Source organism: Rhinatrema bivittatum, chromosome 5 (assembly GCF_901001135.1).
Source record: "Rhinatrema bivittatum chromosome 5, aRhiBiv1.1, whole genome shotgun sequence".
Classification (NCBI taxonomy): domain Eukaryota; kingdom Metazoa; phylum Chordata; class Amphibia; order Gymnophiona; family Rhinatrematidae; genus Rhinatrema; species Rhinatrema bivittatum.
In genome coordinates, this window is record NC_042619.1 from 79,915,445 (window position 1) to 79,931,941 (window position 16,497).

Below are 16,497 nucleotides of genomic sequence, written 5' to 3' on the forward strand. Positions count from 1 at the left end.
CCAAAACAAAAAGGCCAGAACTCCTGCCTTTGCTGAAGTTCCTCCCAACCTGCTCTTAAAGGTAGGGCCACAGAAACAAAAGCAGCATGTTTACTGAAAACTCCCCCCCTCAATGCTTTCCCAGTGAACCCGACTACTTTTTAGCCCTCTTATCTCAAAATGTTTTTTTTCAGCTATACTGAGCACACACTTATCTAGCAGCGCACTTTTTAAAAACTCTTTCTGTATTAGCATAGCATAAAATAAAAATTAATCTGAATTCCAGTGCTCATGTTCTTAAGGCACAGTTTATTGCATTGGCTGGTGTGTGAGTGAGAGCATATGAGTGTGTTAGAGAGAGTGTATGTGTTGGAGAGTGAACATATGTGAGTATGATAGGGTGTGGAGACTGTATGTATGAGAGGAGAAAGTTTGTATATTTATCAACCCCCCCCCCTCCCCCCTCCGGCTAAACCACAATAATCTCAGGATGAATGAAAATCAAACGTTCCCAGGTATGAGCATGTTAATTAACCACACTTTTAACAGGAGTTAGCACCATTAATTTTAATATATGTTTAGTACATCTGTCCCATTGGCAGCTATTGTACCTAGAGCTTGGATTTCCCAATCAGAATAATGCTTCAGACATGGATACCTGAGATCGGTACGTTATATGCTGGTTATTTAGCTATAACTGGCCCCCATCCCAGAGAGACTATTGATTTACTCTGACCGTTTTATTTCCCAGGGCGCTTTTTGCTGCCCTATAATTTTGATCTCAGCTGACAAGTTTATTGTTCACAGCCTCTGGCTAAATATTATACTCCACATCACAAAGATCTTATTTTTCTTCCAAAAATTTAAATGGAAAAGGAACACCTTTAGCTTTCCCCAGTAAGAAGAAACAGGAAGCAACTGTGATCCAAAGAAGGGAGCAGGGGTATACAACAGCGAGAAATGAAAGGGCGACTAGGTCAGAGGCACGCTACAAGGAAGAAAGGTCTCAGCTGCCTCCCTGCTACAGTTGTGAGAGCGAGCGCCATCCATACCGGGGCCGGTACTGGGAGCGCCCTCCGCTGAGTGGCTGGGAAAGAAGGCAGGGACTTGGGCGGCTTCTCTGCCTTATCCAGGAAGGGGAGCTAGCAGGAAGCTAGCTAACAAGGCAGCTCCGCGAGTGTCACGGTGCAAAGTTCCCGCAGCCCTGCTTCTCCTCCCGGCCAAGGCAGCAGGAAATCTGAAGGTAAAGTTACAGCTCTTCTGTTGCTCCTTGCTTCCTCATCTGCACATTTTCGGATTAGCGACGGCCTGTGGCTGAGGTTAGAAAGGGCTTCAGAACCCGCCCCCCCCTATCTGTTAAATCTGTAGAAGAAGGAAAAACTGCTCCTATGGAATAAGCGAGAAGGAATTTGTAGTCATATCGGTCCCGTTCTTGAAAACTGCTCATCTAGAATAGATATACTAAGCCAAGGGTGGCCAACTCCGATCTCCAGGCACCACAAACAGGCCTAGATTTCAGGATATCTAGTATGAATAAGTATGAGAGAGATTTGCATATAATGGAGGCAGTGCCTGCAGATCTATCTCATGCATATTCATTGTGGATATCTTGAAAACCAGGCCTCTTCATGGCTCTTGAGGTCTGTAGCTGGCCAGCCTTGTACTAATACATATATCTCTTAGATTAGATGTTGGATGCATACAGCATACAGTTTTGTTCTTTTTAAATTTCATTACTTCCAACAAGCTTTTTCATTACTAGTGCTGCTTTGATGGGCTTGTTGAAGAGATCCAAAAGTATAGGGAACAGAACTATTAAAATACAGTTTGTAATTCTTTTACCTTTCTTCAAGAACAGTTCTGCAAAGATTCATCCTTTCTTTGTGGTCTGACAATAAGTTTCACTGCTTTACTTTCTATTTCAAACAGCTAGAAATATGAAACTAGATGTTCATTAACAGTTTTATTAAGTAGCAGGTTATGGAATCTGTTGTAAATTGACAGGTGTTGCTTCTGGTGTGTTTTACTATTTTGAGATTGTTAGTGCACAGGGTTGATCCTGGTTTTAAAGTGCACCCAGCCAAATTGAAGTTGAGGAAGAACTTTGTATAAGTAAAAGTGATTAAGAAGTGAAACAAGTTACCCCAAAAATCCTGTTGCCTCACTACCCCAACCACTGTAGTGATAGCCTGAGGGGCACAGGGAAAGGACTCACTGAAAACTGTGTGAGACAGCAGGAAGAACAGTTTGCATTTCCTCTCCAGTGATCCACAGAATGTCTGCTGTAGAGACTGAGCTAGAAATCCTGCACAGTTCACAGCAGCTGTTCTTATGCTCCCCCTGCTGCTTCTAGTGAGGCGGATTTAAAGAGACAGGGGAAAGGGAGCGATCTGGAGAAAGTAATTTCCTCCTATACTGTGCAAAATACAAACAAATCAGAGATGCACATTTCCTAAATCTGACAGAAAATTAAAGACTTCCTACAAAAGAATGAGCAAGAACAATGTTGCATAATTCTGGGGGAAGAGGAAAAATTGCAGTTATAGCAGCAAAATATGATGTATTCTGTCACCAGCCAGAACCATAATTTGACCACAGGCAATACAGAACATCACCAGAATTATGGACTTGGTCTTTTTATTGTACTTTGTAATTTTATTTTACTAAGAATGCATCACCTTCCAAAGGGAGACCCAAGTAATGTTGCCAAAAACTACCAACCAATAACTTGTCTACCTACACTGCCACTCCTTGTGACCTAGGGCAAGTCCCTTCACCCTTCATTGCCTCAGGTACTAACATAGGACCCTATTTACTGTACTAACATAGGACCCTATTACTGAGCATATTTCCCCTAGACACAAAATGGGGAAAAATCCTTTAGTAAAATGTATTCCTTAGATTGTAAACCCTCTGGGGATAGGGAAATACCTTCAGTACCTAAATGTAATGTATTAATTTAATTTATATTCTGTTTTATTATTTTTCATCTCTTAATCACTCTATACACTACTTTGTTAACACATGAACAGAAGTAAAGGTCAGCCTTTTTATTGAACTAATTTAATATGTTTCCTTGACTAGTTGCAAACAGAATTAGCAGATCCGAGCAAAAAGATGACATTGCCAGAAAATACAAGTTAAACATAGACTTGATGTACATATTGTCATGTCAAATTTCCTAGAGTCTGAGTCTTGGAAAAGTCAGATACTGAAGGAGGAGAAGATTAGAGAAAGTGTATCCTGGGAGAAGGTGAACTTTTTGGATTCCTCTAGCCTGGGAATAGATTTAAATATAAAAGCATGCAATATGAGTCATACATTGGAAAGTTATTTAGGTGGACAGAAAGTGGATCTAGTTTTGAGTTGACTGAAAAAAAAAAGAATACATACAGAATTTTTGTCAATTAAAATGTTGGATTTATTTTGACAGGATGACTGTGGGACCCTTTGCAAATTGTGTGTTCTTCCTGAAAGTGAAATATCTATCTAGAAAGAACAGGAAATCGATAATAACTCATATAGAAGAAAATGGTGGAACCACTTCTACGGTGCTAAATCAAAGGGTATTGAAACAGTGTTGTTGCTTTTTTTTTTCCTAGATAAAAGAGTTTTATAAACAAAGCAAACCAGGACAATATACTGTTTGAAAATGCACAAATGTGCATCCTACCAAATGTGCTAAATTGAGTGTGAGTGAGAGAAAGTGAAGTGTTTTGGGAAGGGAAATTGTCTTACATTAGATGATTGGAAGCTAAAGTTAGTATAAACACTTGGCTTCAGGTTATAAGAACAGGTGCGTCAAGCAAACATACCACACTCCCACTCTAGCCTGGCAAACAAAACTTCAATGAGGCAAAAAGAGAGAAATGGCAAACCCCTCCTTAAAAACCCTTTAAATCCACACTGGCTTTTTTTTTTTTTTTAACCCTTGTTTCAAAGTGTTTTGGGAGTTTCTCAATATGAAAGCTTTTGAGATTGGGCTATAAGAAAAAAAAAAAGAAAAGAAACAAGTAGTAACTCATCAATGTCTTAAGTCCTGGAACCAATCTAGTCACTCTAGTGGTTATGGGGAGGAAGTAAGGAGGGAAGATGCAGCGATAGGCAGTGGCATGAGCATTGACAGGACTGTCACTCCTGATCTCCCCATCCCATACTGTTTTAAGTGGATGCAATAAAGAACTCTGGTTCTTCTAGGAAAAAGAAATAGAAAAGGAAAGGAACACCTACAGGCATTACTAGGTGGTGGTGGTGTTTCAGATGACAACAGTCCTTCAGTCATGTGTGAAAACATGACAAATCTTCTGTGTATGATCAGTGCAACCTTGTTCATTTAGATTCATACTGGTAGGAGTGGCTAAGTACAATAGAAGGAGCTTTAAAAAAAACCCTTAAAATCACAAACATTTCTCTCAGGAATGAAATACAATTCAGGATGAATAAAGGGGATTTTAGTTACTGAATTTTTCACGTTTAAAGACAAGATTAATCTTGAACAAGAAATATCAACAAGTTTTACATAGAAAAGGAAAAAAGGCAAAGTTCCAACCCTAACCAAGCATAGAAGCCATAAACAACAAAAAAATGTCTAATTAAACATGTTTACAAAGGACCACTTATTGGGAACCCAAGTTTCAGGAAATCTATGAAGCCATACAAGATGAAAATAATAAGGGAGATCTTATTCATTTTGTTTAAATTTGCACGTGAATAGTTAGTGGCAGTAAGCAATATTTTTAATTAGCCTTGATTATTACAGATTAGACTGTTCACCCATGTTACTTAAGTCAACAAGTAGAGATTAAACAAAGATTCTGTATTTCCTTCTTTCTTTGTCTCTTTCTCTATAAGGAATATCATAGCTACAGTATTTATCCCCCTTGATCCAGAACATTTGGGGATATATATTGATTTGTGTTTTCTGACCACTTTTTAAGTCCTCTTGCACTCTGCTGCTCTTCATGTCCCCATATCTGTCTAGTCTTCTCCTTTTCTTCTCTTTTACTGCTGGTCCATGTACTTGTGTTTTTCCACTTCAAATTCTATAGATTAGTGGCCTTCCTTCCTCTGCCCGTCTCCTCCATCAGAGCCAAAACTAAGCCCCTTGTGTCATTCAACACTTTCCACAACTGAGCCTTGTCGCTCTTCTACCCAGACTCCTTTTATTCAATGCATTTAAAAGGAAAACCCCTCATCATTCATCTTTCCTTCATCTCCGCCATCCCTTCCCATAACCTCCATTCAGTGTCTGACCGGCTCTTCATTGTCACGTCTTTCTTCCCTTTTTCTTTACCTTTTCCCTTGTAGTTCTCCCTCTGTGGAAGAAGACCACCATCTACGCTGCTTCTCTGGTAAAGCTTTGTAAAAGCCCACTTAAAACATGTCTCTTTGCTACTGGTTTCTACTTTCTTCTGTGCATTATGTTTTATAAATTCTTGCCACCATTATGCCTATCTGCGGAGCGTTGAGTGATCACACGTAGGTTGTTGTGGACAAAGGCATGACCTTAATGCTATAACAATGTATTGTGGTGGTTCTCAGAAAATGCTTAGTACATCTGACCCTAAAAAACTGTGAGTAATTACACATTTAGAAAAGTCTAATGATTGTTGATGTTTTTATATTTTTAGTGCTCTCATGTTGTTATTGTGGATGATGATGATTGCACTCTGAGCTCTTATCAGCTGAAAACCATTCAGAAGTATCAAATCCCCATTGTATATGAGGATTTCATCTGGAACTGCATAGCGGAAAGGCGGCTCCTACAGGTTGATGACTTCACTTCTAAAAAATCACTTGAAGTAGCTCCCAAGAAAGAGAGAAGTAGTCAAGGTAAACGTATTTGGTATTCTTCTTAGTAAAAACATTAGAGTTTGAGATAATACTTACTTTTTAGAAAATAAATTAATAAATCAATAAAGGAGATGAATGTCTAGCAATGACAAATCAATTAGGCAAGTACAACAATGTCCAAAAATATGGATTATTCATATAATAAACATACATTATTTACACAGGGTAAAGCTATATACACAATAATATAATTTCTTATGCTAACACATATAAACTGAATCCTGCCATAATGACCTGATACTTGTTTCATTGGAGGACAGACTACATTCTTCGCCTTTTTTAACAGTGAAACCTATTGTCCAGACTTGGGGTATGTGCATACTGAGCTCCTGAGGGAGCTGCAGCCTGGACTATGGGTAAAGACTATCATGGTAATAACTGGGCTAGGTGAGTGGGGAGGGGATTATAACATTAGAGAAGTACTAGGTAAGCAAATTAAAGTTTATGGCAACATAGAGGCTGCTTCTGATTGAGCTGGAATCCCAAAGGAGCAGGAGGAAACTGCCAGGCAAAACAAAATATTGATGGCCTTACATACTGTAAAGGATACAACATTAGCTGAAGCCCATCCAGTTTTCATCAGGGCTGGATTTAAGATTACGGAGCCCATAGGCAGAGGACTGAGGGTGGGTGGTTTAACTCGTGAAAAATCAGAAAGCAGCAGGAGGAGTCCCAATTTTTGAGTGCCTTCAGAATCTGGCACATGCCTTTGTTGCTTATGCCTAAATCTAGCTCTGGTCTTCATACCTTTTGGAGTACCACAGCCTTAACCTGATTTCCAGTTTTTCCTTCACTTTCCTACCACTAAGGATCCTCTCTGCTTGTTCCTTGTTTTCATAAATCCCATTACCATAACACACGAACACTCTGAATTCTGCCGAACGTTTGATAAGGTTGCCGCCATCCCTTATCGGTGATACCTGTTCACCAGACTTTGGGTGCACACACACTGGATTCAGGATGGATCTATGGCCCCTGATCAAACACTGTTGCTGCAGCAGCTGGGCTAGGTGGGTTATAAAATGGGTGGGGGGGAACCTCTGGGGCATTAAAAATGAAGGCCTATGGTGCCATAACCCTGAAGAGGCCGGTTTTGATTGCATTGGTAGCCCAATACAATCCCTTCTGCTTCTTTGGGCTACCAATACAATCAACACTGATCTTTTTGAGGCTATGTCACCATAAGCCTTCATTTTTAATGCCCCAGAGATTCTCATCCCCTTCTTCATATAACTCACCATCTAGCCCAGCTGTTGGCGGCAGCAGCAGTGTTTTGATTAGGGGCCATAGATCCATCCTGAATCCAGTTCAACCAGACAAAAAAGACCATATAATTGATAGGATACCTGAGAGTTTAAACCTATCACCTTCTGGCTCCAAACCTAGGTATTCTGCTATTGACTTTCCATAACCCTATTGACTCTGCCCAAAAACCAGAAAGCAGTCAAGTTTGCAGAATAGCCAAAATGAATATATATGAGAGAAACTCGCTGAGAGTGAATCTTGTTTAAATGAGAATTTAATTGAAATATCCTTTAGTTAATCTGGAAATTAAAAAAGTAAATAGATTAAATCTTCACCTTGCTATCAGTTATTTGATAAATCTCGTGTAAAGGAGTGTACCTTAGACCCTCCTTACAAGTCCAGAACCAGGCATTTAACCTTAAGAGAGCCACAGTTCCAGGATGTTTCCCCTGGGGAAAGGGAAAAGATGCCTCGGCCAGAGTGGAAAAGGAGACCCCCAAGACATGAGGAGAAGGAGGCAGGAGCTTTGCTAAAGCTCCTTATCTGAAAGCTACCTCATTTTTGTTTACAGCACTGCTGAGGTAAGCAGTCATCTTTGATTTTTGCCTGTAAATAATAAATCTGTAGAAGAATAACCTGAGTCCAGTCTAATCTGTCCTCCGGCAGCCAAAGACCACTCACACTGTGTTGATTCTTGGTATACTTTATTATATCTTAAATCTCTGTAAATTTATTGTAGAGCAAGAAAAGAGCCAATTCCTTGGACCGAAAGAGTGGAATGAAAATGATGCTGAGAGAAACAGGTATTCTTTCTGTATTTAATCCTGATTAATGGCATTAAACAAAAAATATGACCATAATAAAATAAGTGAACTGCATTCAAGTTGTTTACCCCAAATTGTATTCTTTAAGAAGATGTTTGGTATTGTATGCTAATTTTCCATTTTTCAAGATTATAGTTTTTATTACCCTTGGAGATTTACCATCATCTACCAGGAAATAAATTGCATAGATAACTTGTGATAAAGTTGGAGTATCTTGCACTCTATCAAGAAACAAATCAAGAATTGGAAATGTCTCCTGAAATTTATTTAGTGTAAAGTCGTGTTATTCACTTCCTTTTATTTTTGTTTTTATGATTTCTTAGCAAGCTAATACCTTACATTTGTAAGATAAATCTTTTTTTATTTTCATTGTTACTGCTTTTTGTTAATAAACTCTTAAGTGTTTTAGCTCAGGACTGATTTATGATCCCAGTATTCTCTTTAGTTGGTTTGGTGGTGAATTTCTAGGAACTGTGTGACTCTTGGATCAAGTAGGGTCTCAGTGTTCCTAGAAACCACCAGGGGCTAGCTTGCAGGCAGGGTATTTTTCCTAGAGGCAACCAGGAACCCAGTTGCTGTGTGGGAGGTTGCCAGTGTAGAGGCACGTGTGCAGGTAGGCCTGAGTAGTACTTGGCAATATCTTTCAGCATTCATAAGGTTAATCCTGAGTGAGTGTTAAGCGTAGCGCTTGTGAAATTTATGTGACAGTCTCTCACATTGCCCTTGATGAATTTTGGCCCATTCTTCCGTACAGAACTATTTCAGCTCTGTAATATTTGAGATCTTCTTTTCATGAATAGCTCACTTCAAGCCTTCCCACAACATTTCAGTAGGGTTTAGGTTGGGACTTTGACTTGGCTAACACAAAATCTCTTCTTCAGCTATTCTGTAGTAGATTTATTTGAATATTTAAGGTCATTGTCTTGATGCATGGCCCACTTTCCACACAGCTTCAGCTCATTGATGGATGACATAACATTCCCCTATAGAATTGTCTGATTATAAAGCAGAATTCATGGTTACATCAATTTTGACAAGCTGTCCATGTCCTGATGCAGCAAAGCAAACCATGTTCCCTGTACGTACCCGGATCAGTCCAGACAGTGGGTTGTGTCCCCCTACCAGCAGATGGAGTCAGAGCAAAAACTGAAAGGACGGCTCCTTATAGTTGGAGCGCCCTCTGTGTCCCTTCATTCTCTTCGCTCCCAAGCTACCTTCTGGTCGGAGAGCTCTTCTGTTTCTGCTCAAGAAATCTGTAGAGCAGCTACCTGGAAATCTTTGCACACCTTTGCACGCCACTATCGCCTACGTGTTCCCTCCTCGCAGTTTGGATCATTTGGTGCGCAAGTTCTTCGTGCTGGGCTATCCAGGGCCCACCCTACTTAGGGAAACTTTGGTACATCCCACTGACTGGACTGATCCGGGTACGTTCAGGGAAAAGAAAATTATTCCTCTCCTGCTAATTTTCGTTCCTGTAGTACCACGGATCAGTCCAGATGCCCTCCCTTTTTCTTTCTGGATTGAGCCCAGCTCCACTTCTTCTCTATGAGTCTGTATGTCAGTTCTTTTTGCAAGTTCTAAGCGTTACAGGTTCACGTTTTCAGGTTCATGTTTCTGTTTATGGTTTCAAGTTGATCCATACCATGGGCTTTTCTGGCTCTGATATTCTGGATACTGAAGGGACACAGAGGGCACTCCAACCTATAAGGGGCCGTCCTTTCAGTTTTTGCTCTGACTCCATCTGCTGGAAGGGGGACACAACCCACTGTCTGGACTGATCCGTGGTACTACAGGAACGAAAATTAGGTGAGGAATAATTTTCCTATGCTGTCATGCTTGCTTGACAGTCAGGATAAGGTTCTTACATTGGAAGCAGTGTGACTGAGAAGTTCAACTTTTGATTAGTCTGTCCAGGGAACATTATTCCAAAAGTCTTGTGGGTCATCTAGATGCCCTTTGGCAAATGTGAGATGGGCAGCAATGTTTCTTCCTAGCTATTCTCCCATGAGCACCATTCCTATTCATTTTTTTTCCTGATGACTGATGCATGAACTCTCACATGATGGACGAAAAAGACCAATTGTCCCATCCATTCTGCCCAGTTATTCCTGTTCAAATTATAATGATATATCCCAGCTGCCAGTAGTAGAAGCTTGACCACTTGAAGGTTGTCATTCCTTATTTCTGTCCTTTTTTTTTTTTCTTTTCATTTTTGTTGCATCCTGGGTAGAGGAGCATATAAAATCCCATATTTAATCCAATACCCAACCCTGTTTTACCACCAAGCATTGTACTAATCTAAACAGCTAGTGATGCTTTTGCCCATACATCTGGCCTTTTATGTTCCTTAATCTTGTTGGACACCAACCTGTCTGCACTAATTTGGTTCGTTTTTAGGAAGCTGTAACCTGCTAATACTAACCTGGCTACATCATGACCTGCATTATCAGTAGATTATTTGTCTTTTCTCCATCCTTTATTTTGTCCCTTGCCTCTGTTCCTGAGGGCGTGAAGGGTGATTTGTTTGGAATACTGCAACCTTCCAGTGCTTTTCAACCATTGTCATATAACGTGAAAGCAGATAAAGACCATTTGGCTCATCTAATCTTCCAAATTTCTTACTGGTACAATGCCATAGATTCCAGTTGATCTCTGACTTTCCCTTCATTTCTTCGACCCTAGGGATCCTCTGTACTGATGCTATGCTTTCTTGAATTCTGTTATTTTTTTATCCAGGTTGAATTACACTCTGTTTCTTGTGCATCTCTTTAATTTTAATTGGGAGTGAAAGAACCATTCTTTGATCTACTTATTTCATGTTCTTTTTTTTAATTCTTTATTTTCAGTTTTCAAAAACTCACAAGTATATAACCTTGTACAGTAAAGTAGACATTGTTATTCCAATATAAACAATAAATTCAAGAAAATATATTATCTCACTTCATTGGAAATTCAAATTAACAATAACAATATCAAAATTATAAATAAATTGGGAGAGGTTGAAAGGAGCATATTTATGTAGAAATACACTACATTTTTTTAAAGGAAAAAAAAGACCGGAACATCGAGTAGTGTTACGAACTTAGCATAATTGCACCGGATTAGTAACTGGTGGTATTTGGGAGTGTGTATCCAAGAATACTCTGAGCTGGTCTGGTTCAAAGAATATATACTGAACATTTAAATACCTAATAGAACATTTACAAGGGTACTTTTAATACGTAGCTTGCCCCTATCTGAAGAACCTCAGAACGCATCTGCAAAAACTTTTTTCGTCGTATTTGAGTCGCCTTTATTACGTCCAGATATATCCATATGGGTCGTCTGAAGAATAATAATTGCCTATTCCTTAGAAATAAACGCAATATTTTATTGTGTTCGGAGAGGAAGGCGAAGGAAATCAAAAGTGGTTTCCTTTGAGTAACCTCAGTACTCAAGGAAGCTTCCAGGAAATTAGTTAGATCCAAAGTAAAATCTTTTCCCTCTTGTTCCCTTTCTTCAGTTGGGGCTTGTTGCTGCTGTTGTGGCAAATAGTAAGCTTTTACAATTACAGGGAAGGCAGATTCAGGTATTTTGAGAATCTGATGCATATATGTCTTGAAAAGCTGTAGAGGCGCTATTAACCTTATTACAGAGAAATTTAACACCCTCAGATTATGCGCTCTGAGTGCATTTTCAACTCCTTCGAGCCTTTTGTTCAAGAGTCTATCAGAAGTAATTAATTTTGACTGAATATTTTCTGTGGTAATGACTCTTTTTTTGTTTTCCAAATCCTCTGCTTTTTTTGCTATAAATTGATATCAGATTATTATTCAGTACAGTCTGGTCCCTTGTATCCAAAGTTATTAGTGATAAAGTCTTTATAGATTTCTCTATCGACTTTAAAACAGTCCACCTAACATGCACCACCAATAATTTCTCTGCTCAGAAGCTGTATATATTGGACTCCATATTTACATTGTACATTTGTATATAATTAACCCTCTCTATCTCTCTTTATTTCTTACAATCCCAGTTCATTAGCCCTTGTTAATTGTAACTGCTTCTTTTCATCACGTTTTATTATGTTTTTTGGTTGTATTCTTCGCACCCCTGTTTTCTGTAAACCGACATGATGTGAACGAGTTCATGAATGCCGGTATAAAAAAACCTTAAATAAATAAATAAATAAATAAATATTTCTGTTAAAGTTCCATTTTTATCAGTAGATGTTGCAGAGCCAGCCGACAAAGTTCTCAGATAATTCTCTCCCTCCTCCAGATTACCGTTCCCCTCAGATGGCATACCTTGTCGTGTTGCTGCCATTAATCCCTGTAGTTCTTTCTGAGCCATTTCCGAAGGTAACTCCTCCAAAGCTCTTCCAGGAGTTAACTCCACACGGGCAGCTCCAGGGCTTTCCTCCTGGTCAGCGGGAACTTCTCCACTTCAAACAACCGTCGAGGGAAACCCCATTCTCTCCAGGGCACTGAATGTTGCGTCGATGTTTAACGGGGGAGCTGGTCTTAACGGCTCGCCAGGGCTTAAGGTGGTATCAGGGGTCAAGGAGGAGAGCGCCTGCTCTCGCGATACTCCTCCAGCGACATGGCTCTCCGGTGTTGTTGCTGTGGCACCCGCAAAGAAACCCTCGATTTGGGGCTGGGAAGTGTCTACCAAGGGCGATTCAATCACCCCTCTCAACCTTCCTTTTCTCTTAGTATGCGGCATATCTTAAAGAAGAATTTGGAAACAGGTATTTGCCTCTCCTCGAGCAGCGTCTTTCATGGACTTACTCAGTGGTGGCCATCTTGCCTCTCCCTTTATTTCATATTCTTTATCGGATTTCTCCTTCCCTTTCCACCTCTTAATTACTGGTTCCTTTTTCAAATCCAGATGCTAATGATATCTGAAGGAGGAGCCACTTTCCTTTTAGCATTTTTTTTTTTTTTTTGGGAGCAAATGGTCTAAGGCAGGAAGCAGAGGAAAAGTGAACTAAGACAGTAAATCATTGCTGTGTATGCCATAATGCATCCATCATCCATCCATCAATGCATCCATCAATGCATCCAATGCATCCATCATCCATCCACCATCTGAGGGACTTGGAAAGGCAGAATACAAATAATATGATGCTCCCCTAGCCATGCCAGTATGCAGCATAACCAGAGAAAAAGAAGAGGGGCAGAATTTTGGAATCCAGCCCTACATTTTTGTAATTTTTTGTAATTACATTTCCAGATGAGGGTAAAAGTCAAGTGAAATGGTGTTGGATTATTTGTTAAGTTAAGTTTTAGAAGTCAAACAATTCCATGTATCCAGATTTGTGCATTTCGTATGTTTTAAGAAGTCAAAATGATAGTCTGCTTTCTAAAGGAAAACCCCCCAACTATTTTTGTAAGTAAAATATATCTTCTCTTTTGGGGGTTTACCATAATTTCTTGGAAGCAGAATACATCAACTAAATGAGGATTTGTAATCCTGACAGGGGTGTTAAACAGCAAACCTGTATTTCTGCTTATTAGGCTGAATATTTTGGATTCAAAGATTCACCAAGTGATTTTGTTTCTTATCATTTCAGTTTATATACTGAACATAGTCCAGATCCTCACTGTCTCCAAGATGTTGAAGTTGCTAAGTATGCCGTTCTTGAAAAAGTAAGAGTCCATACAATGTAAATGGCTAATTCCTGAATCATTTGCAGATGGTGGTTTTGAATCCTATAAATCAATTAAGCATCTCCTTTCATGCCAGTGAAGGTCAGTAAAGCACTTTAAGTTAATTAGTCTTTCTGCCAGGGTCAAAGTCATCAGCACATGCAGATTTGGCTGTGAGATTGCTAGCAAACAGAGGAGCCAATGTAATAAGCCATGCTGACCTTACCATGGGTTTTAACTCCTGTTTAAGTGTGGGTTTTCGGCACTAACCTATCCCCCGCATATAACACAGATTTTAGCGCCAGAAAGACCCATCCTAAAAATAGGAGTTAAAACACAGGGCAAGATTAGCACATATCAAGCTAATTAATTAGCTTTAGTAGCTATTACCCTGCAATGCAAGGAGGCATACTAATGGGGAGGCTGCCTAGTGTGCCTCCTCTGACAATGGGAAATTTAACTCCTAGTTAGAGGCAGGAGTTACATTTCTCACGGTAGATAGGAGGCACCAAACCCCACTTGGGCGAGCAAGTCCTTCCTCCTTTTCCAAGCATGCTGAACCCCCTCCTCACCTCAAAAAATATCAGATGAGTCAGGTTTGGTAGATCCTTCTTTACCCTCCTACCCTCCTCAGTGCATTTCTGGGGAAACCAATAGAGGGCTTATCTACTCATTCTCAACGATTCTGCCAGCAAGTATATATAGTAGCTCGGATAGCACTGGCATGCAATTGGCAGATTCCCCAACTACCATTAATGGGAGCACTCATACGACGCCTACACAATCTACAAGTTCTTGGAACATATCACAGCCCTTCGTCATACACGCTTGACTGCCTATCAGGCTGTTTGGGCTCTATTTAATTCTTGGTATCAAACTCACGATATCTCTTAAGCTATGATAATACCAGTCCCTTTGACATCCTTGTTTATTATTGCTGTCATGTCCTATTTTAAGGTCTTTGGATCCTTTGAGTTGTTATTCCTCACTGTAACTATGACACTCACTGATTTGTACTAGAATTTACCTTCTTGTACACTACCCATATCCTCATTAATATTGTTTAAGCCTTTTTATCATGTTCTGTTTACATTTATCCAGTGGATGGATAAAGTTGTACTTAATTCTGACTATGTTAACTTTCTATGACTGAAGCCTGTTTGGTGGAGGGGGTTGGGGTTTGAAATGACCACATATTTAGAAAATATTAGTGATGTTTATTTTGTTTGTACGCTGTTTTTATGTTTTGCTGAGTATAAATCTGGCTGAGTAGAACTCCCACCTTTTGGAACCCCCTTTTACTCTTTGGAGAGGGAACCCTCCAATTCCCTATATGTACCCAGATCAGTCCAGACTCCTGGGCTTTGCCTCCCTGCCAACAGATGGAGACAAAGTTTTACTGACACTGTACATAACCTAGTGTGCAACCTGCACTTCTTCTGTATTTCTCTGTCTCCAGCAGATGGTAGATGGTGCAAAACTTTCAGTTCTGCAGTCTGGAAACGAATTTTGATTTCAGAGCCTTCCTCCTAGGGGGTTTTCGGGTCCTAGTGGATCCTTCCCTGTCTAGTCGAGGTGGACGAGCTGGGGGTTGGTGACATTTATGTACGCTCACTCCGTTGCTTCCATGGGGTGTTAAATCTGGTGGTCCAGATCCCTCCCTTTCACGAGGCCACTAAGGTGGCTGCAGGCTCAAGGAAATTTTTTATTAGGCAGCCTATTCTTTTGGCAGCTCTGTGTTCCGGCCCGGGAAGGAAGCTTTATAAAGTTGTATAAAAAAAAAATAAGTACTTTACAGACTACTTCCTCCTTTGTGATTTTGGCAGCTGGGGTGTTTGTTTTTGGCAGTTGCTGAGTCTGCCTGGTTGTTTTTGCTGCTCTGAGGTAAGATTCCTGCCACAGTTGTGATGGGACATGGATCAGTTTGCCACGTATGCGGCTCAGCGCGATCATGGCTTAATCGGAAAGGGCTGTGCTCAGGCTGTTCTGTGGGCGATGAAGGCTCGTCTGATGGCCATGCGAGTGCTAAAAAGCAAAGGCTGGCTCCCGCTCCAATTACCCTCGCGCATCGGGTTCGCGTCGGGTTGAGGATCCCTTCCCGGTCAACGCAGGAACTGTGGACATACTAGATTCTCTTTTGGCCTTTCCCGCGCCAATGGGGGGGGGATATGTTCCTCCACTGCTGTCCACGGCGTGTTCAGGCTCTGGAGGGGATCAGGGGGGCTCAGATGGGGAAGAGGTTCTCATCATGCTGATTCCTGGGGCTTCTCCATCTTTGGCTGGGGCCTCAAGGCCTTTTTCTACTGATTTTTGTTTTGCTGCTGCTTGAGGCCTATTTGGCGAAGCAGCGAGCGACTGCATTGAATTTGAGATCCTGGAACCGGCCTTCCAACAGTCCTTATATGGGGTTCAAACCTGATCTGTCCTCAAGAAAGCACGCTGCTTCTGTCCAACAGCTGTTGGGTCCTCCTTCTGCTTTAGGACGTGTAGGAGATAAGTCTGAGGACTCAAATGAGGAGAGGGGACAGGAGAACCTCCTAGCATGAGCTGCTGGTTGATCCCGGTGTGGGAAGCATCAATCAGGTGGATGATTCGGAGGAGATTCCAGTTTCTGAAGGTGATGGCACTAAGGTGGTCTGCCTTTTTCAGAAGGAGGAGCTAGGACCTTTGGTTCCTCAGGTTCTTCAAGAGCTTGGGGTCAAGGTTCCTCAGGAGGTTTCAGATTTGGAAGGGGCTGATCCAGTCCTGGATGGATTGAGTGGTCCAGCAATAGCCTTCCTATACCACAATTCCGTGAAAAAGAGGGTGGAGTCGGGGACTCCCGACATGGGTGGGGAGGGCTATGGTGAAACTCTATTCTTTACCTGAGTAGATGTTGGAGCTTTTGGCCCTTCCTAAGGTTGATGCTGCGGTTCTGGTGGTTATTAAAAAGACAACTATTCCTATTAGGTCCACAGCGTTGAAAG

At 40.8% G+C, this 16,497-nt stretch overlaps 1 protein-coding gene across 3 annotated transcripts in view; it reads left to right on the top strand.

Moving 5' to 3' along the window:
• The first annotated feature begins 1,016 nt into the window (after nucleotides 1-1,016).
• The window catches only part of PARP4 (poly(ADP-ribose) polymerase family member 4), a 376,732-nt gene continuing 361,251 nt past the window's right edge, over nucleotides 1,017-16,497 (top strand). The window contains exons 1-5 of one of the 3 annotated variants that reach the window (XM_029602495.1): nucleotides 1,017-1,222; nucleotides 3,413-3,545; nucleotides 5,610-5,811; nucleotides 7,817-7,880; nucleotides 13,456-13,531. In XM_029602495.1, coding sequence (XP_029458355.1) covers nucleotides 3,414-3,545; nucleotides 5,610-5,811; nucleotides 7,817-7,880; nucleotides 13,456-13,531 — 474 coding nt within the window. In that variant the 5' untranslated portion in view covers nucleotides 1,017-1,222; nucleotide 3,413. The remainder of the gene's footprint in view (nucleotides 1,223-3,412; nucleotides 3,546-5,609; nucleotides 5,812-7,816; nucleotides 7,881-13,455; nucleotides 13,532-16,497) is intronic. The other 2 variants (XM_029602494.1, XM_029602496.1) reach the window with 2 other exon arrangements.